Source organism: Penicillium diatomitis (genome assembly GCF_028827545.1).
Source record: "Penicillium diatomitis strain IBT 30728 chromosome Unknown utg000012l_segment0_segment0, whole genome shotgun sequence".
In the NCBI taxonomy this organism is placed as follows: domain Eukaryota; kingdom Fungi; phylum Ascomycota; class Eurotiomycetes; order Eurotiales; family Aspergillaceae; genus Penicillium; species Penicillium diatomitis.
This window is the reverse complement of record NW_026623184.1, coordinates 1,414,957-1,432,523: the sequence shown is the minus strand read 5'-3', so window position 1 is coordinate 1,432,523 and position 17,567 is coordinate 1,414,957. Positions and strand designations below refer to the sequence as shown.

At 51.4% G+C, this 17,567-nt stretch overlaps 5 protein-coding genes across 5 annotated transcripts; 3 read left to right on the top strand and 2 right to left on the bottom strand.

Annotated features, from left to right (window-relative positions):
• Positions 1-20: 20 nt before the first annotated feature.
• N7539_008383 (uncharacterized protein) lies at positions 21-1,237 on the top strand (the record flags this gene model as incomplete). The annotated part of the gene is made up of 3 exons (XM_056937983.1): positions 21-153; positions 216-480; positions 544-1,237. 3 exons carry the CDS (start codon positions 21-23, stop codon positions 1,235-1,237), a joined length of 1,092 nt encoding a protein of 363 aa, XP_056787075.1.
• Positions 1,238-2,913: 1,676 nt separating this feature from the next.
• On the bottom strand, positions 2,914-6,886 carry N7539_008382 (GTPase-activating protein LRG1; the record flags this gene model as incomplete). Its single annotated transcript, XM_056937982.1, has 6 exons — positions 2,914-3,372; positions 3,467-3,753; positions 3,823-4,890; positions 4,962-5,615; positions 5,696-6,398; positions 6,503-6,886. The coding sequence occupies 6 exons, from the start codon at positions 6,884-6,886 to the stop codon at positions 2,914-2,916; spliced, it is 3,555 nt and encodes a 1,184-aa protein (XP_056787074.1).
• A 3,170-nt stretch (positions 6,887-10,056) lies between these two features.
• Positions 10,057-11,912, top strand: N7539_008381 (ubiquitin-conjugating enzyme E2; the record flags this gene model as incomplete). The annotated part of the gene is made up of 8 exons (XM_056937981.1): positions 10,057-10,089; positions 10,153-10,186; positions 10,251-10,345; positions 10,431-10,452; positions 10,540-10,636; positions 10,696-10,707; positions 10,816-10,975; positions 11,061-11,912. 8 exons carry the CDS (start codon positions 10,057-10,059, stop codon positions 11,910-11,912), a joined length of 1,305 nt encoding a protein of 434 aa, XP_056787073.1.
• Positions 11,913-12,557: 645 nt separating this feature from the next.
• N7539_008380 (C-3 sterol dehydrogenase/C-4 decarboxylase) lies at positions 12,558-13,902 on the top strand (the record flags this gene model as incomplete). Its single annotated transcript, XM_056937980.1, has 2 exons — positions 12,558-13,133; positions 13,240-13,902. The coding sequence occupies 2 exons, from the start codon at positions 12,558-12,560 to the stop codon at positions 13,900-13,902; spliced, it is 1,239 nt and encodes a 412-aa protein (XP_056787072.1).
• Positions 13,903-14,391: 489 nt separating this feature from the next.
• Positions 14,392-16,211, bottom strand: N7539_008379 (uncharacterized protein; the record flags this gene model as incomplete). The annotated part of the gene is made up of 4 exons (XM_056937979.1): positions 14,392-14,751; positions 14,855-15,357; positions 15,416-15,991; positions 16,106-16,211. 4 exons carry the CDS (start codon positions 16,209-16,211, stop codon positions 14,392-14,394), a joined length of 1,545 nt encoding a protein of 514 aa, XP_056787071.1.
• Between the last annotated feature and the right edge of the window lie 1,356 nt (positions 16,212-17,567).

Below are 17,567 nucleotides of genomic sequence, written 5' to 3'. Positions count from 1 at the left end.
TTGAAAACTTTCCCTGCAAAATGGCTACTCTGAAACGCAAGGCGCCTGAATTGTCCGAGGCTTCAGATGCCACACCCACCGGGAGACCAGTCAAGAAGCTGCGTCTTACGCGAAGCCAGAAACAAGCGCTCATTGACAACCTCCAGCTTGAGAGTACGTGCAAGGGATGAGAAAATGGCTGCACTTGTATATGTACTAAACTTTCTCGTATCCAGTCACTGAGCGAGCGCGTAAGCTGCGTGCTCAGTATACTCTCCAAGCTCACGATCTCCGTGCTCGTCTCGAACGACGCGTCAACCGTATTCCCGTATCTCTTCGCAAAGCCAACATGGGCGAACTCTTCGAGAAATACGCCGCTGCCACCCAAGCCACCTCACCTATTCGCAGGATCTCCCCTATAAAGGCCTCGCGTGCGCCAATTTCTATCGATCAAGCTCTTTCGCCCTCTAGCACGCGTGATGGCCGTACGCGACGCACTAGGTGTGTTATTGGTCTGGTTTGTTCTTGATGAATCAAGTCCGCTGACACCTATACCACTATCAGCAACGACGGCTACTCCGATAAGGAGAATGCACCAGCAGGCGGTACACCAGAGGGACTCAAGAACCCCAAGCGCCGAGGCAAGGCCCCAGCCGCGAGCGGCACATCGCGCATTGTCTCGCAGGAAATGCGAAGCAACAATCACCGAATCCTTTCTCCCAAATCCTCCAACTCTCGAACCTACCCTCAGTCTCCGTTCCGCGCATCTCCAGAAAAGGGCCAGCCCTCGTACCTGTCCCGGCCCATCTCTCCTCTCAAACCATCCAGCCCTCTCCGCGCTCCTGCCCCGGGCTCCCGTCCCCGTGGCGCCACCACTTCCAACGTCCGAGATGTCCCATTGTCATCGCAGATCAAGAAGACGACAGCTCGCTCTGCAACCGGGCCTCGAGCTGTCAACTCCCCTCTGCCTCGACCTGCCACTCGCCAAGGTGAACGCAAGAACAGTTTCTCGTCAACGACCTCTTCAGGCACGACCGTGGCAAAGCAGAACAAACCCGGACTCGTGGGCCGCAAAGCCACGACGGGCACAGCCGCGTCTACGAAGAAACCCCCAGTGCCCCGTGCGCACGCCGCTTCACTGGCCGTCAAGAAACCAACAGCCGCGACTGCGGCATCCGCAGTGCGTAAGACTACCGCCCCTGCATCTACTTTGGAAAGCTCGACAAGGGCGACAAGGGCGCTTCGCAAGCGTGTATAAACGAAATTTCTTTCTCAAAATCTCTCTCTTGATGTTCCGAGTGTGCCACCATGCTTTCGTTGGCTTCGCCCGGTATCCCACCATTGAGTTATATCCCGCTTTCTCCAGCGTTCAATTTCACGTGTTGCCTTCTTAGGCGTTTAGTAAGGCTATCAGGCGCAGATCGGCGCAGGTTCTTTTACTTTCCGGTTGCCGGCATGGCATTATTGCTGCGTGTGGGTTTCCATCTGGTATACTCTTCTTTTGATGGATGCGTTATTTCGACAGTCGAAACATACTCTGAGTCAATTCAAATTTTACCATATTGTTCAAAATCCTCATGACGACCCTGTCGAGGGTTAGAAGTCAGAATGACCAACTGCCTAGTGCGTGACAGTATGGTTGTGGGCTGGGTGGGCCGTGTCCGACACTGCAGCTCATGGGTGCCAACAGATGTCGATCACCGCCTTACACATGGTTCAACCCAGGGAGCAGCTCAGGTATTCCAACCGCCACCATCAAGTGTAGAGCGCAGAATGGTCATTGTGTGAGCTCAGGAGGCGTAGAACGGGAGATCTTCGTCCAGGAAAGCCCAAATGGATTCCTTTCAGTTTAAGGGGTACGCGTGTCCTCGAAATAAATACAACCTCTCACGAGAGTTGACATTTTTTGTTGCTGATCGATCTACAGTAGTTATCAATCAAGCAAGTACACGCGATACGGATGATACAGCAGTAGCGAACATTGGGTTCGTCTTCCAGAGCTAAACGAAGCGAGCAGATAAGATAGATGCCAAAGGATAACAAGGGTCATGCAATGCGGACATAACCAGACGTCTTCGAGTCCGAGAGTTCAGCAAAAGTCTCGTCGAAATGTACTCAAGCCAAGGCACACCAACTTCAACGTATAACACTTCAACGTATAACAACAAACAGTCAATGGAATGAGGACTCCAGGAGGTGAATGCAAAGAGCACTGGCAGTGGAAAGAAGAGCGTGGGCCAGGAAAAGTCTTGAACAGCAATCGCAGCGATGATGAGAGCTAGATGAATCCGGGAAGCTTGGCTCAAGTGCAAAGGGAGATTCTTCCTCCTTAGATTGGGCAGAGCAGGACGACCAGAATGATCACAGGGGAAGTTTGTTCCAGCGATGAAAATAACAGCAAGAAAGGTAGAATTTGTAATCTGAAGAAAGATTTCAGATCAACCTTGACGGGGTATGGTCGAGCAAAACAGTGAAAGAGAAGGAACTGAACAGAGGAAATGAAGAGGCCATGATGCCCGGGAAGTATTTGGTAAAAAGAAATGATGGCCCCTCAAAATTAGGTGAAACGCTGCCTCGCTCGCAACAAGCTATGCGCAAAAACACAAGAGCGCGCTCAGAGGACCGGCGGTTTGTGTGCAGACGAAGAATTGAAAGTATGGAGAAAAGCGGAAGCTAAGCCGGCCAGAATTGGCGGCAAGAGGAAATGAGGATGATCGTTGACAGAAAACGATCATGAAGAATGCAATTCAAATGAGAATACAGCAACGCTCAACCCTTCTTCGGAGTAGATAAGAAAACTGAACGGGTCTCGGCAGTCACAGACTGCATCATGTTTAGGTTGTGATTTGCAAATGTTGGGCCCCCAAGCATGGCCTGCCAAATAGAGCTCCGTGAAGAAATGCAGAATCAAAGGAAGAGGACCAGATCTAGGCGTTACCCCGTAACACCCATGGCTCCCGGCCCAGCTCGAGGACGATAGGGTAGACCTTGCTGAGTATGCTGCGGATTCTGTGCATCTTGGTGGCCCTGGCTGCCATTGCTGTGGCTCCGATCTCGGTGATAGGCCGCAGGCGGGGGCGCAAAGTCAAATCCAGCTTGAGGCTGAGCATTCGCGGACTGGGAATGATTGCCAGGTCCAGCGACATGGCGGACAGAGCTTTGCATTTGCCAAGCAGTGTCCTGAGACGGATCAGTCTCAATACGTGCCGCAGTCGGTGTGCTCTGGTTACGGTGGTTGTTGATCGTGAAGGCGTCGAACCCATTATCAGGTTTCGATGACAAGCTACCTCTGGCAATGTCGCCATAACGTTTTAAGATATCTTTCGTCGTCACTTCAGTATTTTCCTTGAACAGCGTGGTATCGCTCAGAACTGCCTGAAGATCATCCGGAATCTGCAAGAAAATGGGTGTCAATAAAAGTTACGCCAACGAATGACAACTCTCTCGTAAAGTGCTGACGGAAATACACCTAAGGATCGTTACTTACCTCACACATGGTATCGTTGTATGTGATAAGGGAGTTCACCGCCTCGATGGCCAAGAAACTTTCGTCTACTGTGCCGTTTTTAGTATTGGGGTAAAGGATGTTTGGCGTCATGACCGTCGCCAGGTTATGAATGTCCATCTTGCTGCCGGATTCCTCATCAATGTGCGAGAATGAAGATGTCCAGTTGAGGAATGTAAATAAGACCTCCATGGTGTCGCGATGAGCTTTCGGCAAAAGACAACAGGCGAGATGCAAAACTCTCTTTTGCTTCTCAGGATCGGATAATTCTGCAAAATTGAAAGGTCAGCGTCCACATTGTCAAATGACGGCCGATCTCTCTCCCATGGCACACTTACTTTGGGACGCAACAAACAGGCGGTGCAGTTTGAATGTCATCAAGGGATCAGGCATCTCTCGTAAGAATTTCTTCAGAAGCGCTGCTATTTGCACGGGGCCCTCCTTGGACATGTCCACTTGGTCGTACTTGGTATCAATCAATTCTGCCAGCTCTTTGAGCCTGCGAATATTGCCGTTCTTGCGGAACACTCCCTCAACTGACATGTCCATCTGTCGCATCGCGGATATGGCGTCATCCACCAGGGCAGGGATCCTCAACGCACCGGGTCCAACACCGTGTCCAGACTCGGTGCCCTCTTTTTCAACTAGATAATCGAGCGACACGCCGAACACTCCCTTTTTCTTGCCCTTCTTCTTCTCATCCTTGAAAGCCCGTCCGAAAATGTTCCAGATGGTGGGCTTCCTAGACTCGATGAGAGAAAGCAACTCTTCCATTGTGAACTGTCCCTCCAACAGAGGTTCCATGGACAAAACTGCCACATGACGCACAATGAAGTATTCCAACGCTGTTAGCTCGGAGAAATAACGCTTAGTGCGTGCAGCCGACTCGGCAAGTGCATCGAGCTGATTTCTTGACATCTCCCGGGCATGGCCAGGCTTATAGGTAGGCATTCCATCCATCGTTCCCACCAGCTTAGTACCTGCGTGTCGATAAGCGTTCGGTCGCTGCTCTTTGGCTTGCTCGGCTGCAACAATGCGTGGGATGTCATCCAGGGTCAGCGCATCTTGGGCGCCAAAGGTCAGATCTTTGACGGTGTCCCCGTTGGCATCTCGCTCCTCGACTATCTGAAAGTCGGGCCCCCGTGGATCGCCACCATCATTACCCGGGGATCCTGGACGGACACTCCGCCCTTCAGGACCATCGATGATTCGAGATGCGCGAGCTTTCTTGTATGTCGTGGACAACGTGCGTTCATTCCGCAACGAGCGGAGGCGGCGCATTTCCCCAACTGTCTGCTCGAGAGAGGATTCTTCGGGTCGACTACGAGCATTTCCCTGCGCATGACGCCCGCTACTTTGCCCAGGGAATCCGTCTTGCGCCTCATGATCCTCGTGGTCCAGAGGCTCTGTAGTTCAAGGTTTGAGAATTAGCAGATACGCGAGGGAAGCGTGAGAGGCAAGGCTTGCAAACTCTTACCACTTGATGCAGGAAGTGTACCTCCAGCGCGAAGCACTTCCAAAAGTCGAGCGAGAGCCACTCTCAGGAGGAACACATATTGCTGTAATTTGGTGACTCGAATAAATCCATCTTGAACATCACCACCAAAGTTATGATGGTTCGCACAAGCCGAGCAATAGGCAAAGTTCAGACTCTCGTTCCAGAGAGCGTCCGACAGATCAACAGTCAGATCCTTCTCACACGACGAACACGTCAAGTGAGGGGGCTTCATGTGCCAGCGATGTTCCCCGTGACGGATACACTCATCATCAATGGGCTCTTGGCACATGGCGCAGCAGTCCGAAAGTTGGTCGGCAAGACCTTCAACGCCGGCATCCAGATCAGCCGTGGCGTGCTCTTCCTCGGTCAGCATGATCGTTTCTTGATCTGCAAGATGACCTAAGAAGTTATGCAGGCCGTCCGAGGCTGACTTCTCTCGCTCCAGCTTGAGGGCGCCCTGGAGACCAATGCGGATCAGGAGTTTCAGATAATGAGCTAGTCCCGTGACCAACGAGAGCAGCTCCTGAGTGACGCCCAATTTGCGGACTCCGGTCTCTTGAGTCTTGGAAAGCAAGGCAAAGAACGCGACGATTTTCTTGCAAAGCAATTTAGCCTCTCGGCCGTAGGACAATTCTAAGGACAAGGTCAGTGGACGTTCTTTTGGTGGGATACGTTGGCTTCTCGCCTCTCGGCAAGTGGAAACCCCGACTTACCCTTGACCGCGTGAGATTTGATAAATCCTGCCAATTCATCGACCGCCACGAAGAGAATCTCGACATGAACGATGAAGCGCTTTGCGACGATGACTCCGTTCAGATAGGCGCCATTGCTCACATGGAGAAGCATATCCGAAATGCAGGCGGCTGACGACTCCTCAAATGATGAGAGAGTGCTCCAGATATTGTAGACCTTTTCCTCCATTAAATCCTCCTCTTTGCGGATATTTTCCCGCTCTTCTGGGGTTGCGTCCGCGTCAACCGGGGGCGGTTCCCACGTTTGGCCCGTGGGGGATAATCGCACATTCCAAAACTTGTGAATCATATAGCACTCGGGGTGCCAGTGTTGGTTTTGTCCGTTACGGAAGATCTCAACAAACTGCTTCAATATAGCGGTATGACATCCGTGGCAGCGTTGGGCGAATTGAGTCGAATAGTGAAAGTGGCAGTAAACTTGTCCTTCGTGTTCATAGTAGGAGTCTTGAGCCCCAAACACCGTGGGACAGACGGAGCAGGTGAAATGCTCGATATGATATTTGCGGTCCAGAGCCGTAATATAGGAGCCGCGAAGGGCGCCACCACAGTCATGACAGAGTAAATTCAATCGCCGGAAATAATCCGTTTCACACAGAGGAAATTGGCACGATCCATCTTCAGAGTCCACCGGGAAGAACTTGGATGCCACAATTTCCCCGCAGTCCTGTTGAGAAGAATTTGTCAGTCGCGCGCCGAACATGGCAGGACGGCAACTCCTGCATGCCGACAGGAGACCATGGTCGAAACACTAGAAGAACGGCTACCCACCTCGCACTTGAAACACTCCAGATGAAAAGTACCACCAAGGGCGCGCACAAATTGCCCCGTCAATGGCTCATGACACTTTTGGCAGAGACGGGACGAGCCCGGGGACTTGTTGTGTGGTCGTGCAGTGGTTCGTGACCGATCTCTTGCGTTCGAGCGATCGCGCAGAGGCTGTGGTTCGGGCTCGAGGCCCCGTGGAGAGCGGTCGTCTGGCGTCAATGGGCTGTGATTACCCGCCACTCGGGTAGAGGGAGAGTCGAATGGGATCAAGTTGTCTTCCGGGGACGTGGGTGTATTCTTTTGAAAGTTGTTGCCATAGCCGGAGGTGTTGATGGTGGGAGTCGGTTTGCCCGCGACTAAGCTGGCTGGCAGCCCGCCAGAGGACATTGTTCCCGAGCGACGTGAAAACGGCTATTGCGCGGTCGTCGGAGCAGTGCAGAGGAACGGAAGAGAGGAAGAGACAAGGAGCGAACGGGGGCGGCGTTGAGAGGGGGGGGGGGGATTGAATGATTGGACGTGGATTTGTGTCTCTCGTCAGTGCCGCAATATGTCGATATGGCAATGGCGTGGGGAAGTGTATTTAGCACGCTCTGGTTCGACATCGCAACCAGAAAGTCAGTCAAAGTCTCCGATCATGATGGGTTCTGAGGTTGGTCTGTTCCACAGCGACCATTGATTCCGTGTTTGGGGGGTGGAGGAACGCCGACTTACTTCGTCTCCATCCAGTGGAAGAGGACGCGGGAACAAGGCAGGGAGAGGGTGGACTTGAACCGAGGAAAGGACAGAGAGCGCGACCGACTGTCTGGATCGCGGGGGGAGGGACACAGATGACTGGAGGTGAGTTGGAGGAACGACTACGCGCGTAGTGGTGCGGACCACCACGCGGGGGTGGTGGTGATCGAGCAGAGAGGGACGGAGGCTGGGAGCTTCGAATACAAGCCAACACAGGCGGCTAGCGTCACAATCATAGGATGAAGCGGAGCATGAGTCGACAGAATACAAACGGATGGTGGTGAGGGATGTCCAACACAACGGGTATTGACACACAGAGGCTCCAGAAAGGAAGGAGAGGGGGGGGGGGGGGGGGAGTTGACGATGGGTTGGAGGTGGGCGGAGGGGGCGTTCCTGGAGGAATGAAGATGGAGAAGGGTTTGGCCTGGTCTGGTATGGAGTGGGTTTGCTGTGGTTTTGGGCCTATACTTAGCCCCCGATGCTCAATTGAGTCGGACTTTCAGGCTGACTCTAATTCTGCCCCTAACCTGAGCGGGCCAGAAGACTGGGGCATCGAGCCGTGGAGCTGTGAATCGACGTCCCATTTGTCTTGACTTGCTCCTGGACCGGGGGTATGACTGTCCCTACTCGACCAGCAGATTTACGTAGATAGTGAGACAATTGCAGTCTAGGTTTTCCCCTCCCAAAACAGGTCGCAACCCGAGTATCGTAGTCCCAGAAGTGACTACTCACTACCTGTATGAGTTAGTAGCCATGAAACCATCATGTACACAAGTGTCTTGGTCCACCCGCAACAAGGCCCGACCCAAGGGGGGAAACAGGAACACCGAACAGGCCCACATCTACTTTGCTGCGACTGTGAGTGACTGCCTGGAGGGATCAAATCGATCTATATGATTATGGGTGAATGCGCTTGCTGGGATGAGGGACTGAATGCTCTGCCAGCCAGTCAGTCCACTCACATTGTCAAATCTAGGTAATTGACTATTGTCACGGTGGCTACTTCATGATCTCCCGCAGAGCCATTCATCTTCTCCCCAGCCAGGAATGGCAGCGGATGGGCAAGTTTGGATTGATGTTGACATGAGTCACGTGTCTGCACGCCTTTGTACACCGCCTCTGATTTGCATTCACGGAGCTACTGGGGAGCAGGAACATCAGATGATTGAGAGCGACACTTGGGCATGATTGTCAGCGCTGGATATGAAGGTTCATCTTTCAGACTCACTGAGATCAGACAAACACGTGACCTATTGACCAAGACCAAACCCTGTACACCAATCCTTGAGACCTGTCGTCAATGGGGATGGATAGCCATGGATCTTGGGGCTCGTGAGCTCCAACCCAGGTGCTCGAGCCGCCCGCTTCCATCGGCCAGTGGCACACTTGGCACGCAAGTGATTGTCAACGCGACCTCGCAATCTATATATGTTACCTTACTTGATGCAATGCATGAGGTTACCCATCCACACCTAGCAAAACACACAGTAAACCTCCCCTTGACCAGGGAACAGTAGTCGCCTTGATCTGATATTCTTGCCGCCATAACATGAGTCAAAATGCTATCTTCACCTATCTTTTCGTTATCTGACCGCACCCGTGTCTTCTCTAGATCAGAATGGATTTGGTCCTGGATAGGTTGCTTAGGTGGAGAAGTATCTTGATACCTTGGTAGTACCTTGGGAAAGTTGCTAAAGGTACGACATGAAGAGTAGCCTTCCTGAACCAATCGTCGTCGGTGGAACTAGGATTCTATTGCATGGATGGAGTTACCTCAACCTAACCCGACCTTGAACAAGGCAGATTTTTACCTACGGAGCCCCAGCGTTCTTTCCACCCGGAGGCTGCGATATATCTTTTGTGGCGGGTGCCCGGACGTGTAACTAGCCTGGTCCGTGGGCGGGTGTATCCCAGGTAGGTATACCTGAGCAAAGCGGGCAACGAGCTTAAATTTGATGTTACCAGAGCATAATCACAAGCACGAAGAAAGCAATTTCGAGACTCCTCATCCTAATTCCACTGACTAATCAACATGCGACCCTAAGTACTACTACTGTATGATCGCAGGTACCGAAAATTATTGATCTATCACTTCTGAGCACGTGACTTATAAGCTGGAGGTCACGGGACGGGCGCAGGAGGGAGCTGCTCCACCGCCCGTGACCACCGCAAATCAAGTGTATCCCATAGAGTATGTTTCCAGTACCCGTTTACCCTTGTGAGGCTTCGGAACTCCTTCTAAGAATTAATTACCCAGGCATGCCCGTGTCCCATGTCTTTCCACATAGACACACGAAGTCAGATCTCAAAAATCTCTAGATTCGGCAAACCATGGCTCGAAAAATCCAGGAATTACTAGGTCGGCATGAATTTCATCTCGTTCACCAACCCGTCAAAAGAGGTCTTAGAACAAAGGAGTTGCGAAGATAAGAAAGAATATTACACTGGAAATTACTCTTCTTCAAAGAATATTCAACTATACGAAACTCTTCAGTGGTGTCGACATTATTGAATCTGAGGTCATCCATGAGTCCTGTAACAATTGAGGCAGGAGCGCGAGCCACTTGATCGTTTTAACCTGGTAGCCCTCCCTAACCTATCAAACCCTCTCTCGAGAATAGCAAACAACAAACAACTGACGCGGTCACAATCACTCCAACCTTCCACCTTCACTTTTCTTCCATCCTCATCCTTTCTTCATCTTTCAACTTCCCTTCATCTCTCTTCACAACATCACAACGTCGTCAGGGTTTCAACACTCACTAGAAGACTGGTGCTTCGAAAGTTGATGCCCGGCCTACCTTCGACCGCACAAATCTGAAAAGATGGCCAACCATGCCACTCTTCGTGTGATGCAAGTAAGGCAATCCAGAGTCTTTTGTATCACTCGATCGTGTTCAACAAGCTGATGAAAGTTACAGGAGCTGAAGCAGTTACATGAGCATGCGGACATCGGTAAGTATACACCAAGGTGAAATCGGCCGTCTGATTGTCGACAACGACTGATACATCTCCGTAGGCATCATGGTGTCCTACGACGAAAGCAACATGCTTGAGGTGGACGCAGTGGTCGTGGGTCCCCCAAACACTCCTTATGCTCTAGGATTCTATGAGGTGAGCATTCCATAATTGAAGACCTGATTGAGACTGAAGTTGGTGACGCCCGCTGACTGGATGATGATTGACTTCACTCTCCCAGTTCAACATCAAATTTCCCCCTGGTGAGTACAAACAAACTCCACACGCAGTCAGCACCACTCAGCTGACCATCGTTTCTATTATCTATTGATCTGACTTGACTTCACCAGACTATCCTGCAAAGCCGCCCAGTGTCATCTTTCGAACAACGAATCGAGGTCACACTCGATTTGGTCCAAATCTTTACGCCTCCGGCAAAGTTTGCTTGTAAGAAGGACTCGCACACCCAATTCAAAGAGATATGGTTCGCTAACTCGATTTGACAGGTCGATTCTCGGGTTAGTATCACCTCTCATTCGGCTTCCACATGGACCGTTTCCACTATCCCATGGTGGTTCAACATCTACCACTACGCTGCATTCACCCATACTGAACATGTTTGGCAGTACATGGCCTGGTAGACCAGAGGAGCAGTGGTCTCCGGTACAAGGCCTTGAGACAGTCCTCCGGTCGATTCAAAGCCTACTGGCCGAGAATCCGTATACCCTGGAGCCTGGTAATGAGAAATGCGCGGACACCCGAGAAAGCGAGGTCTACAACGCAAAGGTAATTGACTTCCTCACATCCAAGACGAGCCTTTGCCAGGCTGTCAGAGTTTGCATGATTGTTCACTGATAATCCACTTCCACAGGTTCATCACGAGAACCTTCGACTAGCTGTCATTCGGCCGCTGGAAGAAGCCTTTGGTGGCAGCGACTTGCCTTTGCCCGAAAAGTCTCTCAACGCTTACCCCAGAGTGCAGAGGAAGCGTCCCCTGCCAAGGCCGTTTATTGATGTGCTCAAGCGAAGATTTCTCTGGTACCTGGAGCCTTACAAGATGGAGATCGAGAAAGGCTGTCTCAGGCGGGAATGGAGCACTGGCTCATTCCCGGTGCTGCGCTTTGAGTACACTGGCAACGACATGGCGGGCCACTGGGACTATGAAAAACTCAAGTCTCGATTGAAGAACCTCGAAGATCAGATCCTTGCAGAGACACACAACTGGCCACGACTTGGAATTGAGGAAGCGTCGAACAGCGAGGTACTCGCTGCAAGTCTGCGTACCCAGTACAAGAACATCGCCTCCGCCCTTGGCCGCCGCTCGGAGGGTATGGCTGTGGTTGAGCTCGTCGAGGATAATCCTTTCTTGTGGAAACTCACATACCACGGGCGTCCCATGACCCAGTTCGACGGCGGAGTGATCAAAGCCAAGATCTACATCAGTCCTAAGCATCCCGCCGAGCAGCCGCGAGTGTTTCTCGAAGACACACTTGAGCATGTCCGTGTCACACCGCAGAAGTTCCTACTTTACCTTCCTCTCGAGGCTGAAGGTATGAGTGACCACGTCGATGGGATCATTCGCTCACTTGAAGAAGAGAGCCCGCCCTGTGACCCTCTCATGACCGTCAACCCGGCAGCGAGCGCACTTTGTTGGGGCACCCCGGAGGAAAAGCGACAGTATCGTCGCAATCTTCGTCGCTCAGTCGAAGCTACTATTGGATGATGCAGCGACGGACTGTGGATGTCTCGTTTGGCACATCAAGAAAGATCCTCTGAAAAATGGGTTCTAGACAAGTGGGCGAAGGAATGCTAGCGAGGGGAAAGGAAGCGACCAGTTTCTTTGCTTGAATACACATATCCTTCTAGGTATTGACCTAGACAATGATGAATGCCATGACTTTATTTCTCATGATAGCTGCCCATATCCGAATCTATCACATACAAGAGTTATGGTTTGACTGACTTCCTCGGGGGCGTGGGCTTTGGTCAGGAGTTGTAATATTCAGATATTCATCAAGATGACAACGAACGCTTCTTTTCGGATGTTCACTCGGCCCATGCCACTTCAATGTCATGTAGATAACTAAGCAGCACAAATGCTTCGACAGAGGACTCGATAGTACATATGGCCCATCGGTAGTTGAAGCCTTATGAGTGTATAGATAAGGAAATCGTGGAGAGTGCGAACGGTGGAGTCGTGAAGAAAGCACGTGCCGGGGCCGATGACTGCTCGAGCGGGAGCTTAAGCTGACGGGATTTATCCCAAAGGGAAAAAAGGACAAACCCCTTTTCTTCCGCTCCGCATTCCCCGTTCAATATCAATTAATCAACTTCGCAACAAAAAAAAAAAAAACTTCAAGCCGTCAACATGACGACCCAAAAACGCACCCTCGAATTGGGCAACGTGCTCGTGGTTGGCGGGTGTGGCTTCCTGGGCTGGCACATTGTCGATCATCTGTTGAACTTCCCCTCGGAGACGGATCCTAGCAGCGAGCTCCCGAAGCCCAAAGACGATGCTCGTTTCGAATACCCTACCCTGGGCTCAAGATACCCCGCATACAAGGCTACTGTGTCGGTAGTGGATCTTCGTACAACACACAATCGTCTGCCCGGCGCGACTTATTATGACGGCGATATCACCTCCGTCGAGTCCATGATGAAGGTGTTTGAAGCCGTGAAGCCGGACCTCGTCATCCACACCGCGACTCCGTCCGTCCTCGGCGCCAGCAAACAACTTCTTTACAAGGTCAATGTGGAGGGTACTCGGACACTTCTCCAGGTTGCCGGCGGCGAGCACGGTAACTGGGGCGGCAAGTGCAAGGCATTTGTCTATACCAGCTCTAGCTCCGTCGTGCACGACACGCAGAGTGATTTGAAGAATGTGAATGAGGAGTGGCCGCTTGTCCGAGGCCGTCTGCAAATGGAGTATTACTCTGAGACCAAGGTCAGTCCTGTACACATTGTCTGCATGGCGCAAACGCACCCCACACACAAAAAGCCTTTCTTGCGACTTTGAAGATCGCTAATTGGAAACCGTGTCACGCGCCCAGGCCGACGCCGAAGAAATTGTTCTGAAATACAACCGTCAATCTCCCACGGAAATGGTGACCTGCGCCGTTCGTCCAGCAGGCATTTTCGGTGAAAAGGACACAACCGTGACACACAACATCCTCGATCACGGATTCAAAGCCTCACAGGCCGTTCTGAACATGCAGCTCGGTGATAACGACAACCTCTTCGATTTCACCTACGTCGGTAATATCGCCTACGCGCACATGCTCGCCGGCCACCGGTTACTGGCGACCTACGCACGGTACGAGAGCGGCCAGGGCGGGCCCCTGGAACACGAGCGCGTGGACGGCGAAGCCTTCAATATTACCAACGACTCACCCGTCTACTTTTGGGATTTGACCCGTTCAATGTGGGCGCTGATTGATCGTATTGTCGAGCCGCAGCAGGTGTGGGCGCTGCCGGAAGGTTTGCTGGACGTCGTGGGCGGATTGGCCGAGGGAGTCATGGGCCTGTTTGGCAAGACGCCGCGCTTGACGCGTCGTACGGTGCGATTCTCCTGCATGACCCGGTATTTCTCTATCGAAAAGGCCAAGTATCGTCTCGCTTATTTGCCTCTGGTCCCGGTTCACGAGGGCGTTGCCCGTGCCGTTGGGTACGTGGTTGGATCGCAACTCCAGTCTAACGGCAAGAAGGCCCTGTAGGCGGATTGCATTGATGAGCGGGAAATGTGTGATGAAATCTTCGATTTATCTGTATCTGTAATAATATACCTCGGAGGCCATCTGTAAGGTGGACTTTCAGATTCAATATGCTCTCGTGCCCATTCATCGGGTTCACGTGCCCACTGATTGTTCTCATCTCCTTATCGTCGAGCCCGCTCTAGATCTGTCAGACCGATTGACTTTTTAGACGCTTCCGCACAGCAAACAATAATAGAGGGCCAGCTATTTAGTGCAGATGTTCCTTGTAGAGTCTGCGGGTTGAGTCCGTCGAATTGGGACTTCATTGAACCGTTCCAATCGCTGGCTTCGAGCAAGCGCAGACACAGCGAGTTGTCTCTCGCACTTTGAAGGATTAAAAGTTGACAACCTTACGCGGACATTGAACATGTAGCAAGTCTATTCAGGGCGATACACAAGTCATAGCAAATGAGATCAGAGAAATCATCGAGAGCCTGGAACACATGAAAATCAAGAAACATCCTCGATCAACGAACCCGACCCCCGAGAGCTCTTGTTTGTGATCGGCACCTCAAGCACAGAGAAATTATCTCCGATCTCATGGTCTTCACGTCGTGCAATCAGAACGTCAAATGCAGCTCTGCTGTTAAAAATGCTTTCCATTTCCTCCAGGCTCTTTCCTTTGGTCTCCTTGACGAACAACCAGACGAGAATCGCAATGATCACGTCGAGAGCGGCGTAGAAGAGGAATATGTAGCTGCCCCAGGACGCTTGCATGTAGGGTGTTACGAGAGAGAAGAGGAAGTTAAAGAGCCATTGGGTTGCGACGGCGACGGAGGAGCCGATTTCTCGGATTCGTGAGGGGAAGATCTATCTTGAGATGATTAGCACAGACGACCTTTGGCATGTTCTCGTGGGAATTACGTCATGACCGAAGGTAGGAGATATCTCATATAGAGTGAGAACATAGTACCTCTGTGGTATAAGGCCATGGTAAGGGACCCCAGCTGAACTGGTAGATTGAGTTTGTCAGGAAGATCATAGCCACGGTTGCGATTCCAGACGAAGTGATTTCTTGCTTGGGCTTTGGAGTGGTGTTATTGACCACAGCCACGATCACGAAGCACGCAGACATTAGCAGTGCTGAAATCCACAACGTTGGCTTGCGGCCCCATCGTTCCGAAAAGAAGAAGATGTAGATGCCGACCATGACAAACTTCTCTGCGCCGAACAGGCCGGTGATCAATAGAGACCGACTGCTGTCATTCCCGACCAACAGTTTAAAGAATTGAGGCCCAAAGTAGGCAAGTGCAGTCATGCCGGTGCATTGTTGCCCAGAGAAGACGAACACCGCGAGAGCTAGACGATATCGATTTGCCGGCTCTAGAAGCTCGCGTTTCCTCATGCCTTCCGTCGCACGAAGCTCTTCCTGCAGCCCAACACGAATCTCGTTGAATTCGGCCTCGACCTCGGGTCCTTGGAATGAGTCAATTCTGCGGAGCGTAGCAGTTCCATCGGTTGAATGATTGCCTACCGTCGCTAGCTCTCAACCATACCAAGCTTTGCCAGGCCTCTTCGTATCGCTCCTTTTTGGCTAACCAGCGTATACTTTCCGGCTGTGTCAACAGTCCCAAAGCCAGAAAAGTGGCTGGGATCAACTGTAAGCCCACGGGGATCTGCCACTGCTTTGATGAGACGGGCAAAGTCTGCTGAACAGCATAATCTATCCAGTAACTAATCATCACGCCGAGAGCAAAGAGCCATTGAACGCCCGAGCCCAGCATCCCACGGATCTCCTTGGGCGCATTTTCCGAATTATAGGTCGGCACCACCGCCGTGCCTGCGCCGAGACCGAGACCCGACACGAAGCGACCGATGTAGAAACAGACCAAAGAGTGCGATGGGACAACTTGGAGGATGACGCCAGTGCAGAAGACACTCATGGCGACCTGGACGGTCTTCTTACGACCGAAATGCTCCGAGAGGGGAAAGACGCATAACGCGGCGAGAAAGGCTCCCACATTCTGCAGACTGACCATGACCGCGTTGACGGTCGTCTTGTCCGTGTATCGAAAGTCATTTTGGTAAGACTCGAATGTGAGAATACCGCCTGTATAAAAAGGAGAGAACGGTCGCGTTAGTTGTCGAGATGCCAAAATCTCTTTGATTCTCGAGCATTATTGCATCCATTGGTGCTAGAACAAGGTTGAGCAGGAATGCTTACCCACGATGCCCGTATCGTATCCGAACAAGAACCCTGCTGTGCAGACAAAGAAGCCGAAGAAGTAAGCTCGAAAAGCCCCCAATCTTGTTCCCATAAGGCCTGCCATAACGCCGCGATGAGGTCTCTGTCACACAAAGCACACTTGCGTAAAGGACACGATAGACCGAACGTGTCGGTTGGTTCAGCAAGGAGGTGACTCTCCAAGCATGAGAGGGGGGGTTCTGTGGCAGAGAAAGACCATCAGGAGTCCGGGACCCCTCACGGCGAAATGGGATGGTTCAGTTCAAATCGTTTGCAACGTCATGTAGGCCACGACATCTTAAATTGTCCATCTGGACGCGAGCGCAACGTCTCTGTTCTACGTGGAAGGGTCATTGGTCGGCAACGGGTCCAAGGTCCGGAGAGGTTGTTTCTATGAGGAGGCTCTTGTCCGGAAACAGCACGCAAGCGGCGATCGTTGATTAAGGTGAAGGTACTTACTTCTTTCTAGTCTTCGACGAAGGGACCGGTCCAAAGTGGGTCACTTTCTCCGCAATTTCGCCATGCATTTGACCCAATAAGCGAAGCAAATGCTGTTCCTACCCCATTGCAACTTGATATAGCACTGAGTAAGAAGTACACCGGATTTCATCTTCAGTATCAATATTCCTTCGGGCAACAGAAGCATGAAACGTCCTCAGACTGGAAACACTACGAACCTTACATTATACGAGACAAAAACATGAAGAATTCTTTTTTCACTGCAACCTTGTTCGAGATCACCGAGGATGCCAAAAGGTAAAGCCATGTCGATGAACAATCGGATGACGACCTCCTTCAGTCTTCAGTTCCCCTGGGTTTCTCGCTAGCACACGAATCTGACCATATTACACGATCTGGGAATATATCCTCCTTCGAGATTACCTAGATATGCTTGTGCCATACGAGGAGAGACAAGTCTTGAAGCAACACTTACTCATTTTTGATAAGGCTGTTCTGGACACTACCTGCAGATATATGGAGATCCAGCCCTCAAGAATTATCCTCTTCGTTAGGGGACATGGCATGATGACTCCCCTGCTTCTCGCTTTTATCGTCTCAATTATCGATCTTGCTTATTGCAATAAAGAAGCGCTATCACCGTAGATAAAGCTTCAAGTCAACGAAAAACCTAAGGACTGATCTGATCAGTTCTAGAAAGTAAAGTCGACGAGACCGGACTTTGAGTCACGGTATCAGTGCGTGAGACAGAAACTGTGTACTTCTTCTATCTTTCGCATCGGTACAGGCACGATGGATCTCTTCGAGTAGGTCATCAATTAATCAAGATTCATAAACTCTCGTCTCTCGTTAAGGAACATGATCGGTGTCAATACGGCACGTCCAAACCGACTATCGAGCCATCGAGGCAGCGTGAGGTGTCTAAGTATGGAAAAATCCCCGCATGATCACTATCATGCAGTTACAAAAGGCCCCTCTTCGA